Raw genomic sequence first — 20,138 nt, 5'->3', positions numbered from 1 at the left:
TTTGTGATAATTTCCTATGCTTGGTGGATTCTAACAAGCAGCAAATTCTTCAAAGACAAGAATCACTTGTTGAAAAAAACGGAAAAATGGAACTGGGAGTAAATTATAACTCTAAAAAATAAAGTAATTTAAAAGTCTGGACTGGCTGTCACTAAAAAGGCCAATTCCTGCTTCCTAAGCTACACATATTTCTAAATTATCAACCTTCAAACAAACTAATTCTTAAAACTTCAAATCTATCAAACTATCTGTCAGGCCTGCAACGTCGCTCTCTCTAAAATGCAGTTCGCAGAGAAAGAATATCAAGGAAATTCAAAATGGCGACAATGCCCTAACTAAGCATTGTTGCGGCATAAGTACACAGGCTACGTGATTACAAGTGAGCGTTACGGATAAATATGGAAAAGTAAAAATTGCGAAAGTTTTACATAACATTTAGTAATCTTAATTCGGTTATGTAAAACCAAATGGCAGCATAAAATAATGGGATGTTCGTTTTGGCCCGCCAACTACAATTTGCAAAAATGCTGCGGGCCGGATAATTTTGCTTGGCGGGCCGGATCCGGCCCGCGGGCCGTAGGTTGCCGACCCCTGTGTAGTCTCTACTCTACTTAGTCTGCTTGTACTTCTGTGATCTTTACATGGGCAACATTCTATGACTGTGATGCAACAATAACGTTCTTGTTAATAGAATAACAATAAACAGCAAGTGACGCCATAATTAAATCAATGTTTTATTCGGTTGTTGACTGCATTCAACCTCTTGTTTAACAAAATGGTCTGCTTGGAGTGTGAATGCGGTGCAGTGATCAAAAGAAATTGGAATGACGCATCAAAAAACTCACGTAACCCCACTTCATGTTCCGCGGAACCTCTGTTGAAGAGCACTGAGCTAGAAGGAAGTTTTTAAAAACTAAAAAGCGATTAGGTGAATGCCAATATCTGCACTGGCGGGTGCAAAAGAGGAGGGATGGGTTAGGTCGGATTACTGTAGTGTAGGCTACAATAGACCTACACATCATTGTGTTGTGCCTTTCGTCGTCGTGAGAGCCTCTGAGGTCGAAGGTCTATTGTTTTACTTCCCCAGATTCACGATTGAGGCTGGAAGACTACTAGAGAGCAGCCAGTCTTTTGCTTCTTCAATCAAGCAACGCAGACCTTCCACTTCATTAGGTGACTTGAAGATGGTGCAGTCGTTGATGATGTTTGTTTGCGGTCTGTTCCTCAGCACCACATTCACAAGTAGAGAAAGAAGCCATCCCCCGTTGGTGCATGGTTGAACGGAAAAGCCCGACGCCGGTACGGAAACAGTTGAGGCTCACCCACGCCTGTATGTACGGTCAGGACTGTGGGACCGGTGCCGGCATCGGGAATGAACGAATGGAGTTTGGTGGTGTTTGACTTCCAAATTAGACTTCCATTTGTGGTCCGACCCAATTAGCTGTAGAGATGTTTTGTGCATTGGCTGCGTTGATCAAAACCTGAGCGGATATGACGAATGGGTATTGATTTCAGTTGACGGGGGTGCTCTCTTGGGGGAGCAGAGATCTTGGAATGAAGAAGATGGTTGCAAGCAAGAATGGGAAGATTGTCCAATGGTGTGGGACGCAGACACTTGTCGATGTTATGGCAGTGAGCACTGCGGTACCAAACAGGAGCAATATAGCCCACTCTCCTGAAAAGACAAGGGCCAGGGCTACTATACGCAAAGTGTCAGCCCTCGTTCCCCAGCTGGGGTCTGCTAAGCGCTTGAGCAGTGTAGCGCGCGATGAGAGTTTCTTGTGCAGTGACACCAAGTGGTAGCGGTATGTGAGCCATCAGTCTAATGTCACACCGAGGTATTTTGGTTTGGGGTAGAAGGACAGGGAATTTTCGTTGTCCAGGACATTCAGTTCACAATCAGCTTTTGATTTCGCTCAGTTTCAGTCGTCAGTTCTGGAGATAAGCTAAGAGGGTGTTTATTATGTCATGGCTTAAGGTGTCTTCTAAGCTTTTCCAAGACTTTGTGGAGTGGAGAATTGCCAGGTCGTCCGTATATGCGTATTTTGCGGTGACCATTCTTAGCATGTCGTGGGTTCTGATCCCTGTGGGACGCCATATTTCAGACGTCTCAGTCTGCTTTGTCGTGAATTTTCAGTGATGAGGGTGAAGCTTCGATTTCTAAGAAGTTCCATAATCATATGGACCATGTGTCAGTCTGTAAGCAGGCGTAGCAGCTTGCAAGTAAGGCCACGGTGCCGTCGGTGTCGTAGGCAGCTGTAAGATCTAGAAGACAGCGCTGGCCATTTTTTTGCCTCAAAGCAATTCTCGATGTCTTCGGTCAAGAATGTGACCTGATCTCTCTTGGATTTTTCGCGACGGAACTCAGCTTGCTCTTTTGGGAGGAATGGGTCTAAGATTTGATTGACGGAGCATAGATCAGTCGTTCGAGGATTTTGAAAGGAACACAGAGGAGGGATATCGGGCGATAGCTTTGTGGGTCCTCTAGTGGCTTGTGAATTGCAACTACTAAAACTATTCTCCAGATTTTTGGGACTGTAAGGTGGTGCAAGCAGGAAGACAGTAACCTAGGTAGCCATTACTTGAGGGAAGGGCCAGCATGGGGTGCAAGCTCAGGGCAGATTTTTTCCGGCCCTGTAGACTTGTGTGGTTTCGTTAGGCGAAGGGCGGTGGTGAACTCTTCTGGGGTGAAATCTTCAGATATTATTTCATCTGGTGGTGCTTCCACTCGCCACAGGGAAAACACTCCGTTTGCAACAAGGCGGGATGCCTTGCGGTCCTTTTTCTTGTAGACCCCGTTCTGCACTAGCTGCTGGGAAGCGATGGCATTATCAGAAACGGGCACTGACTAGGGGAGTTTTCTGATCGCCCAGTGAGGTTGTTGATGATGCTCCGTGCTTTGCGGCTTGAGTGTGAGAAGTCGATGGTTTGGACAGCTTCGTTCCAGCGCTCAAGCTTCTTTGTGTCCAGCCGCTCAAGTAGTCTGGTGACGGCGGTGTTAGAAGCAGTGCCAGGTGTGGCGTTGAAGTAGGAGCAATAGATAGTCTCACACTCAGAGTCCCAGCATGGTATATAGCTGGTTTGACGGCCACGAGGTATTGTGGCCTTAGCCGCAGGCACTATCGTGCTGCACAAGTCCATGTATGCCTCGTCTACGTTGCACGTTTCAGGTGGGAGTAACTTTGCAGTGGACTCGTTGGTCAAGAGACTGTATAGATTTCAATCGGCCGCTTCACTGATGAACTTGGGACAGGAGCCACAAGTTTTTGGGAGGTAATGAATGACGGCCGGTGTTGGAGCCGTTCTCAGGCACACGTTTGTCTAGAAGAGAGCTGTCGACACTCGCGAAGGCCAAATCAAGGTTTGTCCCTGTTCACCAGAGACCAGAGTGGAAACTGGCGGGTTCCTTTGGATTGAATAGGAGAACAAGATTTGTTGAGGCCTAGTCAGCCAGCAATTCTCCGTCGCTGCTTGTGTTGTTGTAGCCCCAGTCGATGTGCTGGCAGTTGAAATCGCCAACGTGGAGACTGGGGAGGGGAACGTTGAGAGATGATGACAACATTCGCGAGGATGGGACCTTGTAGATATTGAAGCTGTTGTAGTCTGAGATACAAATGCACACCCACTCAATCTCGGCATCAGTTGGAGATTGATCGACAAAGGTCCACTTCAGGCTTTCATGCACAAACCTGGCAATGCCGTGCTTCCGCTTAGAGCAGGGGTTCTTAACCGGGGGTAAATTTACCCCCTGGGGGTAAATTTCACCTTCCGAGGGGGTAAATTTACTGAATCATAAATTAAAGCAAACTTCGTTTTTTCAGTTATTAAAAAACTGGGAGTGTTGCACTCGATTTTCATTCAAATTTATGCTTAATGTAAATTTCTGTCATTTTCGAGGAATTCTTGATGTGCGAAAGTTGAGGGACGACTACCAAAGCGGTTAATGTTCTGGAAAAAATGGATAATTTCTTTCAACAAAATAATATATCCTGGAATCATGTGGGTTCACTTTGGTGCTAAGTCTGGCTTAACAACTCTGGTGAAAAAACAAAACACTCACCGAACATCATTTCTACTCACTGTGCCCTTCATCGACATGCACTGGCAAGTAAAACCCTTCCAGAATATTTGAAAGCAGTATTGAAGCATGTGGTTGAATGTGCGAATTATATCAGGGCACGTGCTCTTAATCATCGTCTTTTCAAAGTGGTTTGTGATCACATGGAATCAAAACACTCTGTTCTCCTTTATCACACCGACGTTCGGTTGCTCTCTAGGGGTCTTGTTTTGTCTCGAGTTTTCGAACTACATGGTGAAATCAAGATTTTTCTTCGAGAACGCAAATCCTCGTTGAGTAAGCACTTTGGCGACAACAAATTTATTGGTGCATTGGCTTACTTGACAGACATTTTTTCAAGTTTTAACCAGCTCAATATGCAAATGCAAGGAAAAAGTGTTACCATTTCAGGGCTTTCAGGCAAAATTAGATCTGTGGAGTAGAAGAGTTCAAAAAGGAATTTACCCAAATTTTCCAACATTTGATGATTGGAATATCAGAAGTCGCAACGAAATTTCTGACCTCAAAGTCGAAATATGCCAGCACCTTGCCGCCTTCAAAAAGAACTTTGACGATTATTTCGAAGGTGAAAGTTTTAACAGTAGGCTACTGCTCTTTGGATAACTCATCCCTTCGAAGCCAAGTTAGAAAGTATTGCTGACGATGATCTTTGCAAAGATGAATTGATCTTCAATGTTCAACAACGCTTTGTTCCAAATTCTTATCGTGCAATGGTGACTTCTCCAAGTTTTGGTGTGGATTAGTCGAAGAGTTTCCTACGCTGACTAAGCGTGCATGTAAAGTTATTATACTTTTTCCAACTACATATCTGTGTGAACCAGGGTTCTCTTCATTGTTGACTATTAAATCAAAACATCAATCTCGCTTAGTTCCCAAATACGACATACGAGTAGCTCTTTCAACGACTGTTCCTAGAATCTCCAAAATTGTTCATGGAAAGCAAGCACAAAAGTCTCACTGATTGACTGTTGAAATTGCATGTCAGTTATTAATAAAAGAAAAAAACTTAAACATTCTTGTGTGCTTTTATCATAGTTATTTAGGACATTTGAGTAGACATTATTTTTCACAGGACCCCATCAAGAACAATCGTGTCTTCGGCAAATAAACAGCTTGTTTCAGATATTTGCCAAGGTAAATCCAGACAAAAAGGATGTTTTGCATTTCTTCGCATGGTTGACTGGACACGATGACATCACAAGGGGCCACCAAAACGGTGGGGGTAAATTTTACTTTTTTCATTCAGCAAGGGGTAAACGAGATAAAAAAGGTTAAGAACCCCTGGCTTAGAGTAAATCCGGTGAGCGTGTAATTGGGAATACCATAAACCGATGACTGAAAATAGCTTAATGAGATTGAATAGCATTATTAAAAACAAATAGAATGCACTAATGGAAATCAATGGAAAAAGACATCATGCTTGGTTTGGTCAGCGGAGGAAGAGGAAGGGGGCGTCCAAAAACAAGATGGTTGGACACAATCGTAAATGACAGTGGTATGGGAGTGCACGAATTAAAGGAGGCTGCGTGGGATCGAGAGATGTGGAGAAAGATGACTTATGGAGTGAGCGAGAGTCGTAAACGACTGAACGGATAATGATGATGAATGGAATAACAAGATAATAAACTCAAACGTTTTCGGCAAGAAATCTTTGCTCACTTTAGGAAATACCTAATACATCTAAACAAAAAACAAACAAGCAACTAACTGTAGTCTTAAATAGTGGTAGTGATGAGTGACTGAAATAAATAGCCAGCCGTTGGGATAATGAATATGATTGATGATGGTAAAGTTGGGAATAGCCAGCTTATCTCCACAGGTGTAGTGAATCTCTTAGAGGATAATGGCGATTGCCCTGTTGGTATAGGCAAGCTGCTTCACAACTTTGATCTTGCTTATTGTGTAGCCTTCAATGTTAAGCTGCAGGATGGTGGGGCGTTTGAACGTTTCCATTGTCCCCTTGCAACAGTGCTGTCGAGGTGGAGGCTCTTGGTTGACAAGTTTCGATTCTCATCTTGTTGAAAGCAGATGTTACTCACAAGATGGGTTCGGGAGCCACTTGTCGTCCATCCCTCGAAGAGTTTAGGTTTTCTGCAAGCACTGCAGCTAGAAGGAAGTCTTGAAAAACCAAGAGGCGATTAGGTGAATGTTAATATCAGCACTGGCGGAAGCAAGAGGTGGGTTACCCTCTACGGGGATAGGTTAGGTCGGATTACTGCTGGCTACAGTAAACCTACACATCATTGTGTTGTGCTGAAATCACCCTTTTTCCCCTCAGGTTGTTAATGGGATCCGTCCCTTAATATCAGAGGGACAGATGACAAGATACAAGCTAACTAGCCCCAAGTGTTATGAATAAAGTTAATCATTCAACGTGAAGTATCGCCCAGTGTAACAATTGCGACTTTTGTTAAAGATTGACGTAATAATTATTAAACATCTGGTTGCCACCATGCCCGTCCATCTCCACTGCGACCCCCACCTCTCCCGTCAAAGCGACGATTATACTTTCTCGATGAGACCCGATTCTTCGCGCTTCTTTGCCCGAAGTCGCAGGTGAGTTATTTATAACAATATATTTTATTATTCCTTGAATTAATCTTTCTTTTTGTAATTTTTCTTCACCAGCGCCTCACCTTCCAACACATTCTTCGTGTGTTGGATGAATCTACCTTCATTCAGTTCGTTGTTAAATCGAGCTTCTACTTACAATGTTGTAGTTGTATGCAGGGCCGGATTTAGCTGATGGGGGGCCCGGGGCACTTTTAGATCGGGGGGCCCCCGTGCAAAAAATTTTTTGCGCCTATGGCGCGAAAAACCATCTCTACGTCTACAGTAGCATCAGTCCAGTACTGCACAGCATTTTACAGAAACTTTAAAGGCCAAAAGGAAAAAAAATAGCACAAAATCACATTTTTTTCCGCATAGGGGGGCCCTTCAAAAGTCGGCGGGCCCGGGGCAACTGCCCCTTCTGCCCCCCCCCCTAAATCCGGGCCTGGTTGTATGTTGTTTAAAGCTTTGTTGGCAGCGTGGTTGGATTTTGTTCAAGACAAGACATTGTAGTAAACATTTTTGTGGCCTGAATCTCATCCATATATTTGTTGAATAGCGTGCAGTTGCCCAGTGACCAAATATCGCAAAGTCTTTGAAAAAGTGGCAATTCAACTTTTAGAGCAAATTGAAACGTTGGCAAGTGCGACTTGCAATCATAACATAAACAATAAGTCAAATGCAAAAACAACAGAATAATTATTGCACTTAGCTAACAAACTTCAATCAAATCTTGCTAAAATGGGCATGTGGTAGCCCACTTCTAAAATTGGCATGTGGTAGCCCACTTCTAAAATGGGCATGTGGTAGCCCACTTCTAAAATAGGCATGTGGTAGCCCACTTCTAAAATGGGCATGTGGTAGCCCACTTCTAAAATGGGCATGTGGTAGCCCACTTCAAAAATGGGCATGTGGTAGCCCACTTCTAAAATGGGCATGTGGTAGCCCACTTCAAAAAGTCCATTGTCAGACATTGTTGGAAATGTCCGAAACATCGACTTTTCACTTGATCTGACCCAGATCTGGTAAAGATCTAGACCAGACAAAGTGGTTGTCTGGCTGTCTAGCCTTGTTCTTATTTTTTGTTCCATTGTATATGTTCTTCAAAAAAACTATTAATTTGTTTTCTTATGAATAGTGATTATGAATTATGATTTGTACGTTTTCTACATTTTTCAATTCAGGTATTTTTAGGTTTTGTAGGAACGTATCTAGTACAATTTTATTAAACTGCAAAAAAAAAAAATCTTAAATAAAAGCAACCGCTTGTTCTACCAACTCCGACCAAACTGTGATCCACCAATTACATCTAGGAAACATTTGTTTCATCCGTCGCTAATGATGCTCACTTAGTGTAGAATTTTGACGCGAATTCTACGTTAAGGAATATCTTTCCCACTGGCGCCAAACAGTGGATTGGATTATTATATGCCTCGCTCAGTTAATACGGTTATGCGCCTACAACAGACAGAAAAACAAGCCAAGTAGATTGAATCTGAACACGGTCTTGAGTTCTGTTAGTTTATTGTGGCAGATAGGTTGCAAGATCACAAGTCAGAAGATCACAAGGTCACAAGATCACAAGTTGCAGGTCGAAGGTTCAGCCACAAGGTTGCAGGTCACAAGGTCGGCCACAAGGTTGCAGGTCGCAAGGTCGTTTAACAAACTTAGTGGGCAGATATAGGCTACTTCAATTCTAGATAGAGCTGGTGATTATAGTTCAGACTCACCGAGACAGCAATCAGGGCTTGAAGTGATAATCCGTACAAACAATAATCCAATAATAATAGTCGTAACAGTCATACAGCAATTGATTCTACTAGTGCATCTTATTCAAATAGAATACAAAATTTACAGTTAGTAAATGGTCAAGAAATATTTAACATAAAGTTTCTCAATTTATGCTTTAAGAGTTAAGATTTAAACATCTCGTTTTACCAAATGCAGCTAATACAAAACTCAAAGAGAATTTCTGGTCTACGCTCTCAAACGTTCGCTTTGCTAAGCCTTTTATGCTGAATTGCTGATATTGCAAAACACAAAGAAGATGCGCTATATAAAGACAACGATAAGAAAAAATAGCTTCAGTAATATGCCTTGGTTGAAGAAAGCAAGCGGATAACAATCGTTCGCTGACGTTCATACAACATCTTTCAAGATGCGGCGAAAGCTTCGAAGAAATGTTGTGCTACACCAAGTATTTACAATTCACATACAGACAACGACATTTAGACGTTGAATTACCGTTGGCCGTGCTATGCCAACGTTTAAATGGATGATGAAAAACAACGATTAATTCTCAGCCCACAAGATGACATAAATTGTTTTTTAGAGCAATAGAAGTTAAAAATAGCATTTTAAAACAACACACTACAGATATTCTGGTGCCGTTTCATGAGTCACAATCCCTGCAAGCCCAGTCTCTTGTCTAGAAACTGACAGCAATTATTTAACTTGTTTTTTCGGGAAGAATAAGGAATTGCTAAAAATGTAAATTGTTTTTGTACAATTCGATAGACAACTAACTCCGTGGAGAGAGATATATGGATTTAAGTAAACACAAGCTTTATGTCTGTAAAAGTAACGTAATAATTCTATCAACACGAAAACACGATTGACGTTTCAGAGGTTTTCTTAAAACAACAAAGAATAAAGTGGCTGCTACTTGACATGTTATTCAAGTCGATTATAAAATTAACACACTCCCGGCCCGAAGAAGGGCATATAGGCCTTCTTCTCATGAAAAGTAAATTTTATCAATCCATTAGTAAAATGCTGAACTTCGGATTGCTTGGCATTAGGCTACAGTATACAATATACAATACACATATTACAATAAGCACATACAGTTAGTTACAATAATAGTTAAAATACATCAAGAAAAAGTTCTGAAACTCCGCAGTTCATCTATCGTCCTTTGCATCTCATCATCTTGATCTAGACGGCGTTCTCGTCCTCACCTTCAAACGGAACAATGACAATGTAAGTTTGTAGAGCGCTTTCAAGAAATCGTGGGGGTCGTTGCATTTTAGGGTAGCCTACAGCACTTCCAAGAATTTTCCAGGCTTTGTGGGGTATTTTGAGGAGTTTTCATGCATCCTCTAACATTCTAAGGGGCTTCTGCGTATTTTGATGAAGATCAATTAAATCTTCAGATATCGCAAGTATATCTTCCTGGAATCGCAACATCGGCTTTTCTTTTACATTGTCCGACATTCAGAAGCTCATCCAAGTTTTTGAAATTTTTTGTTGGACATTGTTTCTGTTATTATTTATTTGATCTAATAACAAATTTTCCATGCATTAACTATTTCCCTGAATAAACTCAGAGTAGAAAGTCTAAATCATGTCTAAGCTATAGCCTACACTGCATTGGTCTAACTTATGTCTTGCAGATTCACAATCTATTGAAAATTTTGCTTTTGTTAGATTTGGAAATGAGGACAACTTCCACCGCGCGATGTCGCAAACAAGTTCTCCATTAAGACTTTCACAAGTGAAACATTCTCCAAAATCTTCTTTTGAGGTAAACAAATTATCTGAGTGAACTTAATGATGACTTCACCAGAGATTTAAAAAGAATATTTAATGTTTCTTGGAAGCTGCAATATATACAAGAATTGAATAGAAGTTTACTTACTTTACTTAGAGTGCAAATGATGAGTACTTGGGCGAACAATCAATTATAAAACTCTCATTAAAATATAATATGAAAATTAGACAAATGCAAATTGAAGTGTTAATATTTTTAATAAAATCCAAACAAAAAATGAACTTGTTCTATAAACTTGATTGAAAGAAACACTTCATATTGTTAACTTTCTCTTAGACGTTCTCAACCACAAGAGGTCGCTCGCAATATGACTTCAGTCCGTCCCGCAATCGGTAAGTTTGGCAAAAATGACGCAAAGTCTAGAATTGACTTTGTTGTAAGTTTATAATGAAGTTCCTTGGATATCTCCTTATACTTCGGCCTCAATAAAACACAATTTGTTTGGATGGTTGCTCCTATATCTCATGGCGAAATCGGTATCAGCGTCACTTGAATATGTAACTTAATGGCAGTTGCAAATAGTGCAGCTATCTTGGTGCAAGAAAAGCCCATTCCAGGCAATAACATCAATTGGTTACTCTGATCAAGTCATAAAACAGGGTTTCATTGCCTTCAGAAATACTCTGGTCATTATATGCTCTAAATGTTGTATCCACACTTAAGAAACTTACATTTGATAAAAGTTATCGACTCTCTTCCTATTTACTATATTTGTTTTTTTAATGTTACGTTTCTTCTTCATTGTAGGCCTAGTAGTAATCGATGATATAATTTGTTTAATTGTTTCCATAGTAGTGCAATATTTAATTGTTATGCCACAATATATAAACCTGCAGTCTTTGAAGAATTTTATTATTTTATTCTTGACCTTGTGAACATGATTTTGTATTTCTCATCAATAAAATGAGGCTGATTTACTGCTGCACAGTGATTACTGATTAGTAATGCATCCCATTTTCAGAAAAATATTTCTAAAAAAGTTAAAAAACGTATTTGTCGTCACACCGATGCGTGAATAACTTTGCGCCCTTTGTATTTAAATAAGGAACCACGTGTTTTTGAAGTTTACATTAAACGTTTCCGCAGGAAAGAGCGGATGAGCGGGGCTGCGCGACAGGCTCTCGCGTTTTGTGGCGAACTTGATGAAGATGACGCGTACTATAAAGCCCGCCGAGGTATGATGTCTCAATCACCAATTGACTATGACGAATCCGATAACGTAGATCAAGATACGTCATTACCACGTGAGGCCACAAGGATGTCGTCATACAACCAACAAAGAGCGACAAGATCATTGGGGTGTTCTAGAGGAACAACGCCACCAATGGAGAGAAATCGAGAATTAAATGAAAGACCGCGAAAACGCGATTTCAATGACGCTGATACACCAAACTACGAGATGTTTGTTTCGAGAAGGTAGATGTTCATTTTTTTCTCATTTCTCACTGAACATTATAGTAAACCAATTGTTATATCAAAAATATTATGAATCCACGATCTGTGTTACTGCGGGTTCGTTGTTGCCTTTAGAGACTTCTCATGGCAAATGTGATACTTGACGCATTGGAAATCCTCGCTACACTGTCACGAGAATGTGAGATTAACAATTGGCGAAACCAACTAAACTTGCTTTCTAACGAGATGATAAAAAGTATTTTCTGTCAGTTTACAGCTATCTCTCTGCAGTTGTAACGACTGCTCACTAGACTGTACCAAAAAATGGCAAGGTTCATGGATTTCTCTCTGCAGTTGTAACTCACTTTAAGTTTTACATCGTAATAAGTTGTCGTTTGTTGTTTTTTTTATGGGAGTGACAGTTCTTGTCCTTTTCATTTTAACTTTTAACTCCTAATAAGTAGGTTTGGTGGCGGTACAATTTAAAAATATTAACTTTCAAACACTGTTTGAACGATGCATGTTTTAAATCTTTTGGTTTTGCCATTTTTTTCCTTTTGTTAGTACCAAATTTGTGTTTTCACATTATCGTTCTTTTTATTTTTGCGCCAGAAATGAAAAATAAAATTGAATTAAGTTGAATAATAACCTCTTACAAACCATTTGTAGCTAAGAAGCGTTGGTTTACTGTTCAATTCAACTTTTCAATTCAACTTTTCTTTATTTCTAAACAGGGAAGTTTACTCACTGCCAGCTGCAGTTGCGCTGAACAAATTGATATCTGGCATACCACAATGCCACATGCTATCTGGCATGCCACATGCTATTTTGTTTGTTCAACTCATCCAAAATATGTAAACATCAACAAAACTTAGAAATTTGTTTTGCAGGCCAACAGATGACGCTGAAGAAGAGGAAGCCATGCGTAAAATGACGTCATACATTGCAAAAAGGAAACAATTTGCTGTAGAAGATGAAGATGACGTTCAGAAGTTGAGAAATCAAAAGTATAAGTTAGTATTATGATGAAACAATGTGAATCAAATTACGAAGACACTGTTTGGCTAAAAATTTCCACAAGTGGAAGATATCGGGAATGCACATTGTGCATTGCGAAGGTCTTTCAAATGGTACTGGAGAAACTCACTTTAGTCGACATGTGGACGTCCACGGTTGATAGTAGTTAAAATAAAATGATAAAATTTACGCAAACTTTCAGATTACTCAGTGTGCATTATTGTGTCATAATTAATTTTAGTCGAAGGAGATTCAAGCGTTTACGACTCAACATCTAGGTCAGTGGTTCTTAAACTTTTTTCGCTGGGACTTTTTTTTTAATTTTTGTTGGACTTACAATCAGCAGGGCTTTGGAACAGACGTAAATTTTAAATTGCTCCAGCTACGGAGCTTATTAATACCACTGTTCCGGCTCCGGCTCTATCACGTCAAAAACTGTTGCTGAAAAATGACACGACTTTATGAAATTTAAGGTACTTTTTTCAAAATGTCATGTGGAACTGCATTTCAAAACATATTGGTTAATTCGACGTCTGATTACGCAAACACTTTCTTAATTTCGTGAATGGCTGCTGTTAAATTATGTAAATTCAGCCAATGGTTGTAGCATCTTATGAAATTCATCCGAGCCGGAGCTATCTTTAAAATAACTGGTTCCAGCTCCGACTCCAGCTCCACTTGAATTTCACGTAGAGCTCCAGCTTCGTTGAAAATGCGCGGCTTCGGGGCTCCAACTCCAAAACCTGCTTACAACGCACCCAGAGATAAGAATTTCAGTCTTTTTTTATTTGTCTCTAGCTTTTATTTGTCTCGCCACGAAAGGAATTTACTGTAGAATTGCGCAAAGTGACTGTTAAATTATAAGCAATTGCAACAGTTTCGCAATGATGAATTCTCTTGCACAATTGCACATGTCAGGGGATAAGAATATCTGTGGACGCTTCATTATGGAATTGTTTAGATACGAAGGGGGATCATTGTGCGACACCCTTGAAAAATTGAAACTACGCACCAAGGGCGTGGCGACGCACAGTTTGAGAACCTCTCACCTCAGTTGTTTAACAGAAAGCCTAAACTTTTCAGTTTTCATTGTTGTTACTGACAGTATACTGCTATAGCAGTAGTAGAGCACCCTATTTATTGGTCTTCTACTAATCCGACAGCTCAACAGCTTACTGTACTTATATTTAGTCTAATATTAAGATCTTTTAGTCGAAACGCTGTGCTAAAATTCGTTAAACTTTTTTGCCTTTTATTGTATTTCTTCAAGTTTTTCTGATTGTGGCTTAAGTTGTACGCAAATACTGGATGAAATTGCTAAATGGTACGCAAATAGAAAAAGTTTGGGAATTCTAGCCCATTGTTGCATGTACTCAGATATCGTACCAGAGGAATGAACCTACAAACAGCGGATGATGACATCGAGGGTAATCGACAATTTTCCAAAGCTCCAATGTTTGATATGAAACTGAGGTCACACGTAATCTGGGAAAAGGTGATATTTTATCTTACTGTGAATTATTTAATCGTATAAATATCTTCAAAAATTTGATCGCTAAAATTCGACCAATTAAACCTAATCCTAACCATAAATAAATCCAATTAACCCTAACCCCATGCTGTGGTGTGGCATCATGTGCTACTTCGATTTATCCAGGTTTTTTATGTAGCTGACTTCTTTTGGGCACTTCACACTCTAGTTTTTTCGAGCAAGGATCCAATTCCTATTTGTGCACCACAACCTTGTCTTCACGTGTAAGCATCCGATCCCTATTTGGGAAATTCGCACTCTAGTCTTCACGAGCAAGGGTCCAATTCCTATTTGGACATTTCACACTCTAGTCTTCGAAAACAAGCATCCGATCTCTATTTGGGAAATTCGCCCTCTAGTCTTCACGAGCAAAGGTCCACTTCCTATTTGGGCATTTCGCACTTTAGTCTTCGCGAACAAGGATCCAATTCCTGGGCACTTCACACTCTAGTCTTCACGATAAAGGTTCCGATCCTTGTTTGGGCACTTCACACTCTAGTTTTATGAGCAAGGATCCGATCTCTTAAATTTCCGATTTCTTTTTAATGTATTTTCTTTGAACATTGTTTGACCCAATTACCTTCATAATTTGCATAAAAATTGTCATTATTACTGCTCGTAGACTAATTTCGCAGACTAATTTGTTTCTTGGCAACCACATAACAATTTTGTCATTTTCTAAAGTGAACTGCTGCAAATTTTACTGTACTATGCTGTTTATAAAGTTGTACTTAAGAGGGTTTAATACCCGAAATCGACATCTGCAACACGATAATTTCAAGCTGGACCAGAAAAACTTTGAAAACTATTAATGCTGTAGTTTATCAAACATGGAAGTTTAGCTAATGAATTCTTGTTTCTCTTTGAATTGACTTGTACTCTACAAGGTGGACGTTAATATGTTAAAGGTATTCAACCTATTTTTTCTTAGATCCGATCTCTGTTTGGGAAATTCACACTCTAGTTTGTACGAACAAGGATCCAATTCCTGGGCACTTCACACTCTAGTCTTCACAAGCAAGGATCCGATTTGAATTTGAAAAATTCACACTCTAGTCTTCACGAGCAAGGATCCGATCCCTATTTGGGAACTCTACACTCTAGTCTCCACGAACAAGGATCCAATTCTTGGGCATTTCACACTCTAGTCTTTATGAGAAAGGATCCGATCTCTGTTTGAGCTGTTTGAGAAATTCACACTCTAGACTTCACGAACAAGGATCCAATTCTTGGGCATTTCATACTCTAGTTTTCACAAGCAAGGATCCGATCTCTGTTTGGGTATTTCACAGTCTAGTCTTCACGAACAAGGATCCAATTATTGGGCACTTCACACTCCAGTCTTCACGAGCAAGGATCCAATTCCTGGGCATTTCACATTCTAGTCAGCAAAGGCTCCGATCTCAAGCAAAGATCTGATCCAGTTTCGTAGAATCCGAAGTTTCTCAAGGATCAACCTAAATATTGGTTGACCTCCCCGTGCCGACCCAAAGCAATAACGTGCAAGAAGTCATTGATAGGATCTGGTCTTAATTTATTGATACCACTTAAAAAAATAAATAAATAAGGGGGGGGATATTATTGCAATTATAGAGGAAAGAGATAGTTCTTTCAAAAGCAGCAGCCATCCTCAAAACGAAAGAACTGGATGCAGATATACTACAATGAAACGATAAACGGTGGTTTCTTCAGAGTTCCCTAAAAAGGTTTCCGAGACCGTAATATCATCCTTGCCCCATGCTCAAAGCATCGCTAGGACCCTCTCTGTCCACATTACTGTGCCAAGCCCACAGAGTCCTCGTTTCTTTAACTTCAATGTTTAGTTTCTTTGTTTACTATTTTTGCCCCTCTGTGAAGTGAAAACAGGACAGCCGGACATATTATCTTACCACTTATCTAGCATTTTAGCTACTAGAACGCTGATGCAGCATTTTACTAGAATCTATTGTAACTCATTTACCTATAGGTAGTGAGTATTTTGGAAATGCATCTAAACACAACAGCGGAGTTGTGTTGCAGATGTACATCAAGTTTACCTGCACCATCCGGGGAAGCCCCACTCCAAAAGTGACGTGGTACCACAACATGGTTGCCATAGAAACAAGCATGCTGCAACCTGGGAAAATGAGGATTTCAAGTCAGTTTGGAGTTCACACATTGGAAATATTTCAGTAAGTCTGTGCATAAAAATAAAATACAATGCATATTTTAATTTAGCTGCTTGATATTATCCCCCCGATAGCTCACTTGGTTAGAGCGTGACTTCTAAAATGAAGAAGCTTTAAGATGAAGCGGCGCTGGTTCTACTCACGGCGTGTGCGCTTGAGCAACACGTTCTAGTAACTGCTCTCCATTCAGCGGCATCTTATGGATGGAATAATTCCCCGGCAACAAGACTTCAACAATTGGAAAACTTCACTCTGTCAATCTCGGTGATCGGCCCTGCGTCAGTGATTCAAAGCCTCTACAAGTATGCGAAACCGCCAGGATTAAGCTCTGCAAAAAGCTTTCCCAGTCCGAGGATAAAGATTCGATCAATAAATATTACCACTCTAAATAAGCCTAAAGCCCAAGAAGTCCAAGTGTTGCAACTTCTCCTTACAGTGTACATATAATTTGCATATATCGAAAATGTACAGTTCCTGTTTCTGCCTAGTAAACTAATGATTGATTGATTGACGTCTACCTTGATATTACGTCAAAAGTTTAGATCGGTAAGTCGTAAATTAAATTAATTTTAATCAAGTCATGTCTAGAAAGTGTACGAAATATTATTTGAAAGTAAGCACATTTATATAAACTAATTTTGTGCCGTTTTTAAAATGTTTGCTACGTTCCAGGGCGCAGTTAGAAAACTCAGGCACTTATCGCGTGTCTGCACAAAACCACAAAGGAGAGATTTCCAGTTACGCGACGCTTCTGGTGCGCCGTTACGTTGGTGGGAAGGCTGGTTATTACGACGGCAAATCAGGATACAACATCCGTAAACCAACCGATTATCCAGATGTGGAGAACTTGGACGTTCCAGGTATGACGTAGATAGTTGGTTTTTAAAGTTTCCAATTGTTGTGGAAATATTCATATTCTCATTTCTTAGTTTCTTGCATGTTGCTACTCTTCATCAAAGAATCAGAAACAAGAGTTTGATAGAACAACTGGTTAGAAATCAAAAGATAACTTCAGTGGAGTTATTTGAGGAGGATATGAAGAAATGTAATAAAAATTTCAGAATGATGAGTCACATATCCCAGTGTTTCATGGGCAGGTTGGCTTAGTAGTGCTGTAAAGTTTTATTATCTTTAATAATTTCATCAGAAATCAGCTGCTCAAAGTTTGTTTTTGAGAAAATGCTTCGTTGTTTGTTTGATGTCATCTAAAGTTTAAAATGCATGGCAATCACTGTATGGGACAATTTATCCCAAAATATGAAGAAAAAAAACACATGAAAAAAGGCTGCAATTGTTCAGGGAAACTTGCAAAAAATACTTGTTCAATAATCAAGAGCAATAAAAGAGACATTCAACACTTAACTTTTTCTTCAATGTCATTATTATTTGTTTCTTGCATTTCTTGGGTCCCTATTCGTTCTTTTATTTTTACCTTCCTTCTTCTTCATTGTGTCAATTTGCCATTTAAAAGTGCAATACTTGCTTTCGTGTAACTGTTTGGATGAGAGAGTGCAGACTCGATGACCTCTACGCCATGTTAAGGTTAGAGGGTTTCGCACTCTCTCATTGGATGCACATTGTACGTTTTTGTTGTTTGTGTTGTTTTTTTTTACGTACGTTTTGTTTCGCATCCAAACGAAAATAAATGACCATCCATCCATCTCAATTTACTTTCATTAGAACATATTAGAAAGCATATCTCTCCAGAGTTTGATCAACGTCATCATTCACTAGCGACCTAAAGCATGATATCTTTCTACTCATTTCATTGCCATTATGACATTGCTCTGCTTCACAAGAAGGTAACACGTTTGTTTCAATGTTTCACAATTCTTTGATGGTGCCTGACTTTTAAGCATAAGAGTTACACGTTATTACTTATTTTTACATTGCAGAAAGAAAATGTTCAGATCTTACCAGCAAGCAAGGACATAAGACTCATTTGAAGATTGCCCCAGCTAGCATCGTGTATAGCGGCATAGGTGCAGAGGTTGGAGAAGGAAAGTATGAGACTGTATTGGAATTTCAAATTCCTGGGACCCATCATGTGCAGGAGGCAAAACGGTTCTCCCTTCAAGAAAGCACCATTGAACCGATTAGGTTGTTGAACCGGCAGTTGGGAAACAGCAGGGCAAATGTAGGTGAATCTTTCGTCGATGAACAATTGAAAGAAGAGACTAGTTCAAATGACTTCGCAGTTGACCAGTCAATTAACAAAAGCCTGGAAAGTGAAGAAAATGGCTTGAGTGAAGGAAAAAGTTTCATTCTTTCAAGCAAAGAAGAAACACAAGACCCGAGTAACGCACTTTCTACATCAGTTAATGATCTTTCGTCAGCAGTTGATGCTGACAACGCTGACAGTGAAACCAATGCCGTTAAAGAAATGTCTCATCCAAATAGATCATCGAACGCCTTGCAACTTGCTTCGAAAGGCTCAGACGATGAATGAGATTATGTGTGTGCTAAGTGATACCAAGAAAAATTGTTCTCTATGAAACAAATTTGTTCATTTGGGTTTGTTGTGAAACATTTATTCGTTAAAACCTTAATTTAAGTGTTTAGGTGATTCCTCATGTTAGTGGTGATTCCTCATACCAGAGGTGATTCTTCATGTTAGAGGTGATTTCTCATGTTAGAGGTGATTCCTCATACCAGAGGTGATTCCTCATGTTAGAGGTGATTCCTCATAGCAGAGGTGATTCTTCATTCGAGAGGTGATTCCTCATGTTAGAGGTTATTCCTCACACCAGAGGTGATTCCTCATGTTAGAGGTGATTCCTCATGTTAGAGATGATTCCTTATGTTAAAGGTGATTCCTCATGTTAAAGGTGATTCCTCATGTTAGAGGTTATTCCTAATGTTAGAATGGATTCCTCACACCAGAGGTGATTCCTCATGTTAGAGGTCATTCCTCATGTAAGAGGTGATTCCTCATACCAGAGGTGATTCCTCATTCGAGAGGTGATTCCTCATACTAGAAGTAATTCCACATAGTAGAGGTGATTCCTCATACATGAGGTGATTTCTCATACATGAGGCGGTTTTTTTCATACCAGAAGTGTTTCCTCATACTGCTAAACACTTTGAAAGGTTCAAGTATGGATCAAAATAGTTGAAATTGTTACATTACAAACATTAGTTTGCGGATAAGGTTCCAAACAATAATAAAAACAGCGTTTGGAAGCAGCTTGACTGGAAGATGAATGTTCAAACAATGCTTCACTGAATCATCAGAAATTCTATTTCTTTTTGTGCGGTGGTAGCTTGATGTGAAAATGATTTTCTTTCAAAACAAAGGTTTGCGATTATGAGCCGAATAAAGGGAGCCTCTTTGAAAGAAAATCAGCCTTTTATCGGTCAATACAACTGACAGTGTTATCCACCAAGTACGCTACTTGCGCCGTCGTACAACCTTCAAAGCATGATATGATTTCATATATGTAAACACGCTTTTCAAACAATAAAATTTGTCCATAAAGTCGCATTTTGCATCGTCAACTAGTTTGTCATGTCACAATGCTTTCGATTTAGGAACAAGTCTCTTTTCGTTGCGGTTAATATTCTTAATTCTTTTATTCTTTGGCAAATATAAATTAAATTTCAACACACAACCGGCTTTGTCATTTAAAATTTGGTTTTGATTCAAGGAATCTTTTAGAAATTATCGTAACTTGCTAGTAATCAAAATTTTATTTGGTCATTTTACTTGCGATGAGGCGAATTTATTCAGAAATCAACAAAAAAATTGTTGTGTTGACGCAAGTTGATCCTAATTAAAACCGCATTTAAAAATTAAACTAGGTTCAATTAGAAACCGGAAAAATGCAAGCAAGAAAGACAATACAA

At 39.6% G+C, this 20,138-nt stretch overlaps 1 protein-coding gene across 1 annotated transcript in view; it reads left to right on the top strand.

Moving 5' to 3' along the window:
• Window positions 1–6,501: 6,501 nt before the first annotated feature.
• Window positions 6,502–20,138, top strand: part of LOC145770143 (uncharacterized) — a 79,972-nt gene continuing 66,335 nt past the window's right edge. Inside the window, exons 1-8 of the mRNA XM_082581729.1 lie at window positions 6,502–6,634; window positions 10,058–10,154; window positions 10,458–10,513; window positions 11,268–11,597; window positions 12,467–12,589; window positions 13,971–14,088; window positions 16,144–16,295; window positions 16,965–17,152. Of these exons, the coding sequence (XP_082437855.1) occupies window positions 6,531–6,634; window positions 10,058–10,154; window positions 10,458–10,513; window positions 11,268–11,597; window positions 12,467–12,589; window positions 13,971–14,088; window positions 16,144–16,295; window positions 16,965–17,152 (1,168 nt within the window). The 5' untranslated portion in view covers window positions 6,502–6,530. The remainder of the gene's footprint in view (window positions 6,635–10,057; window positions 10,155–10,457; window positions 10,514–11,267; window positions 11,598–12,466; window positions 12,590–13,970; window positions 14,089–16,143; window positions 16,296–16,964; window positions 17,153–20,138) is intronic.

This window comes from Aplidium turbinatum, chromosome 5 (genome assembly GCF_918807975.1).
Source record: "Aplidium turbinatum chromosome 5, kaAplTurb1.1, whole genome shotgun sequence".
Lineage (NCBI taxonomy): Eukaryota > Metazoa > Chordata > Ascidiacea > Aplousobranchia > Polyclinidae > Aplidium > Aplidium turbinatum.
This window is presented reverse-complemented; position numbering and strand designations above follow the sequence as displayed.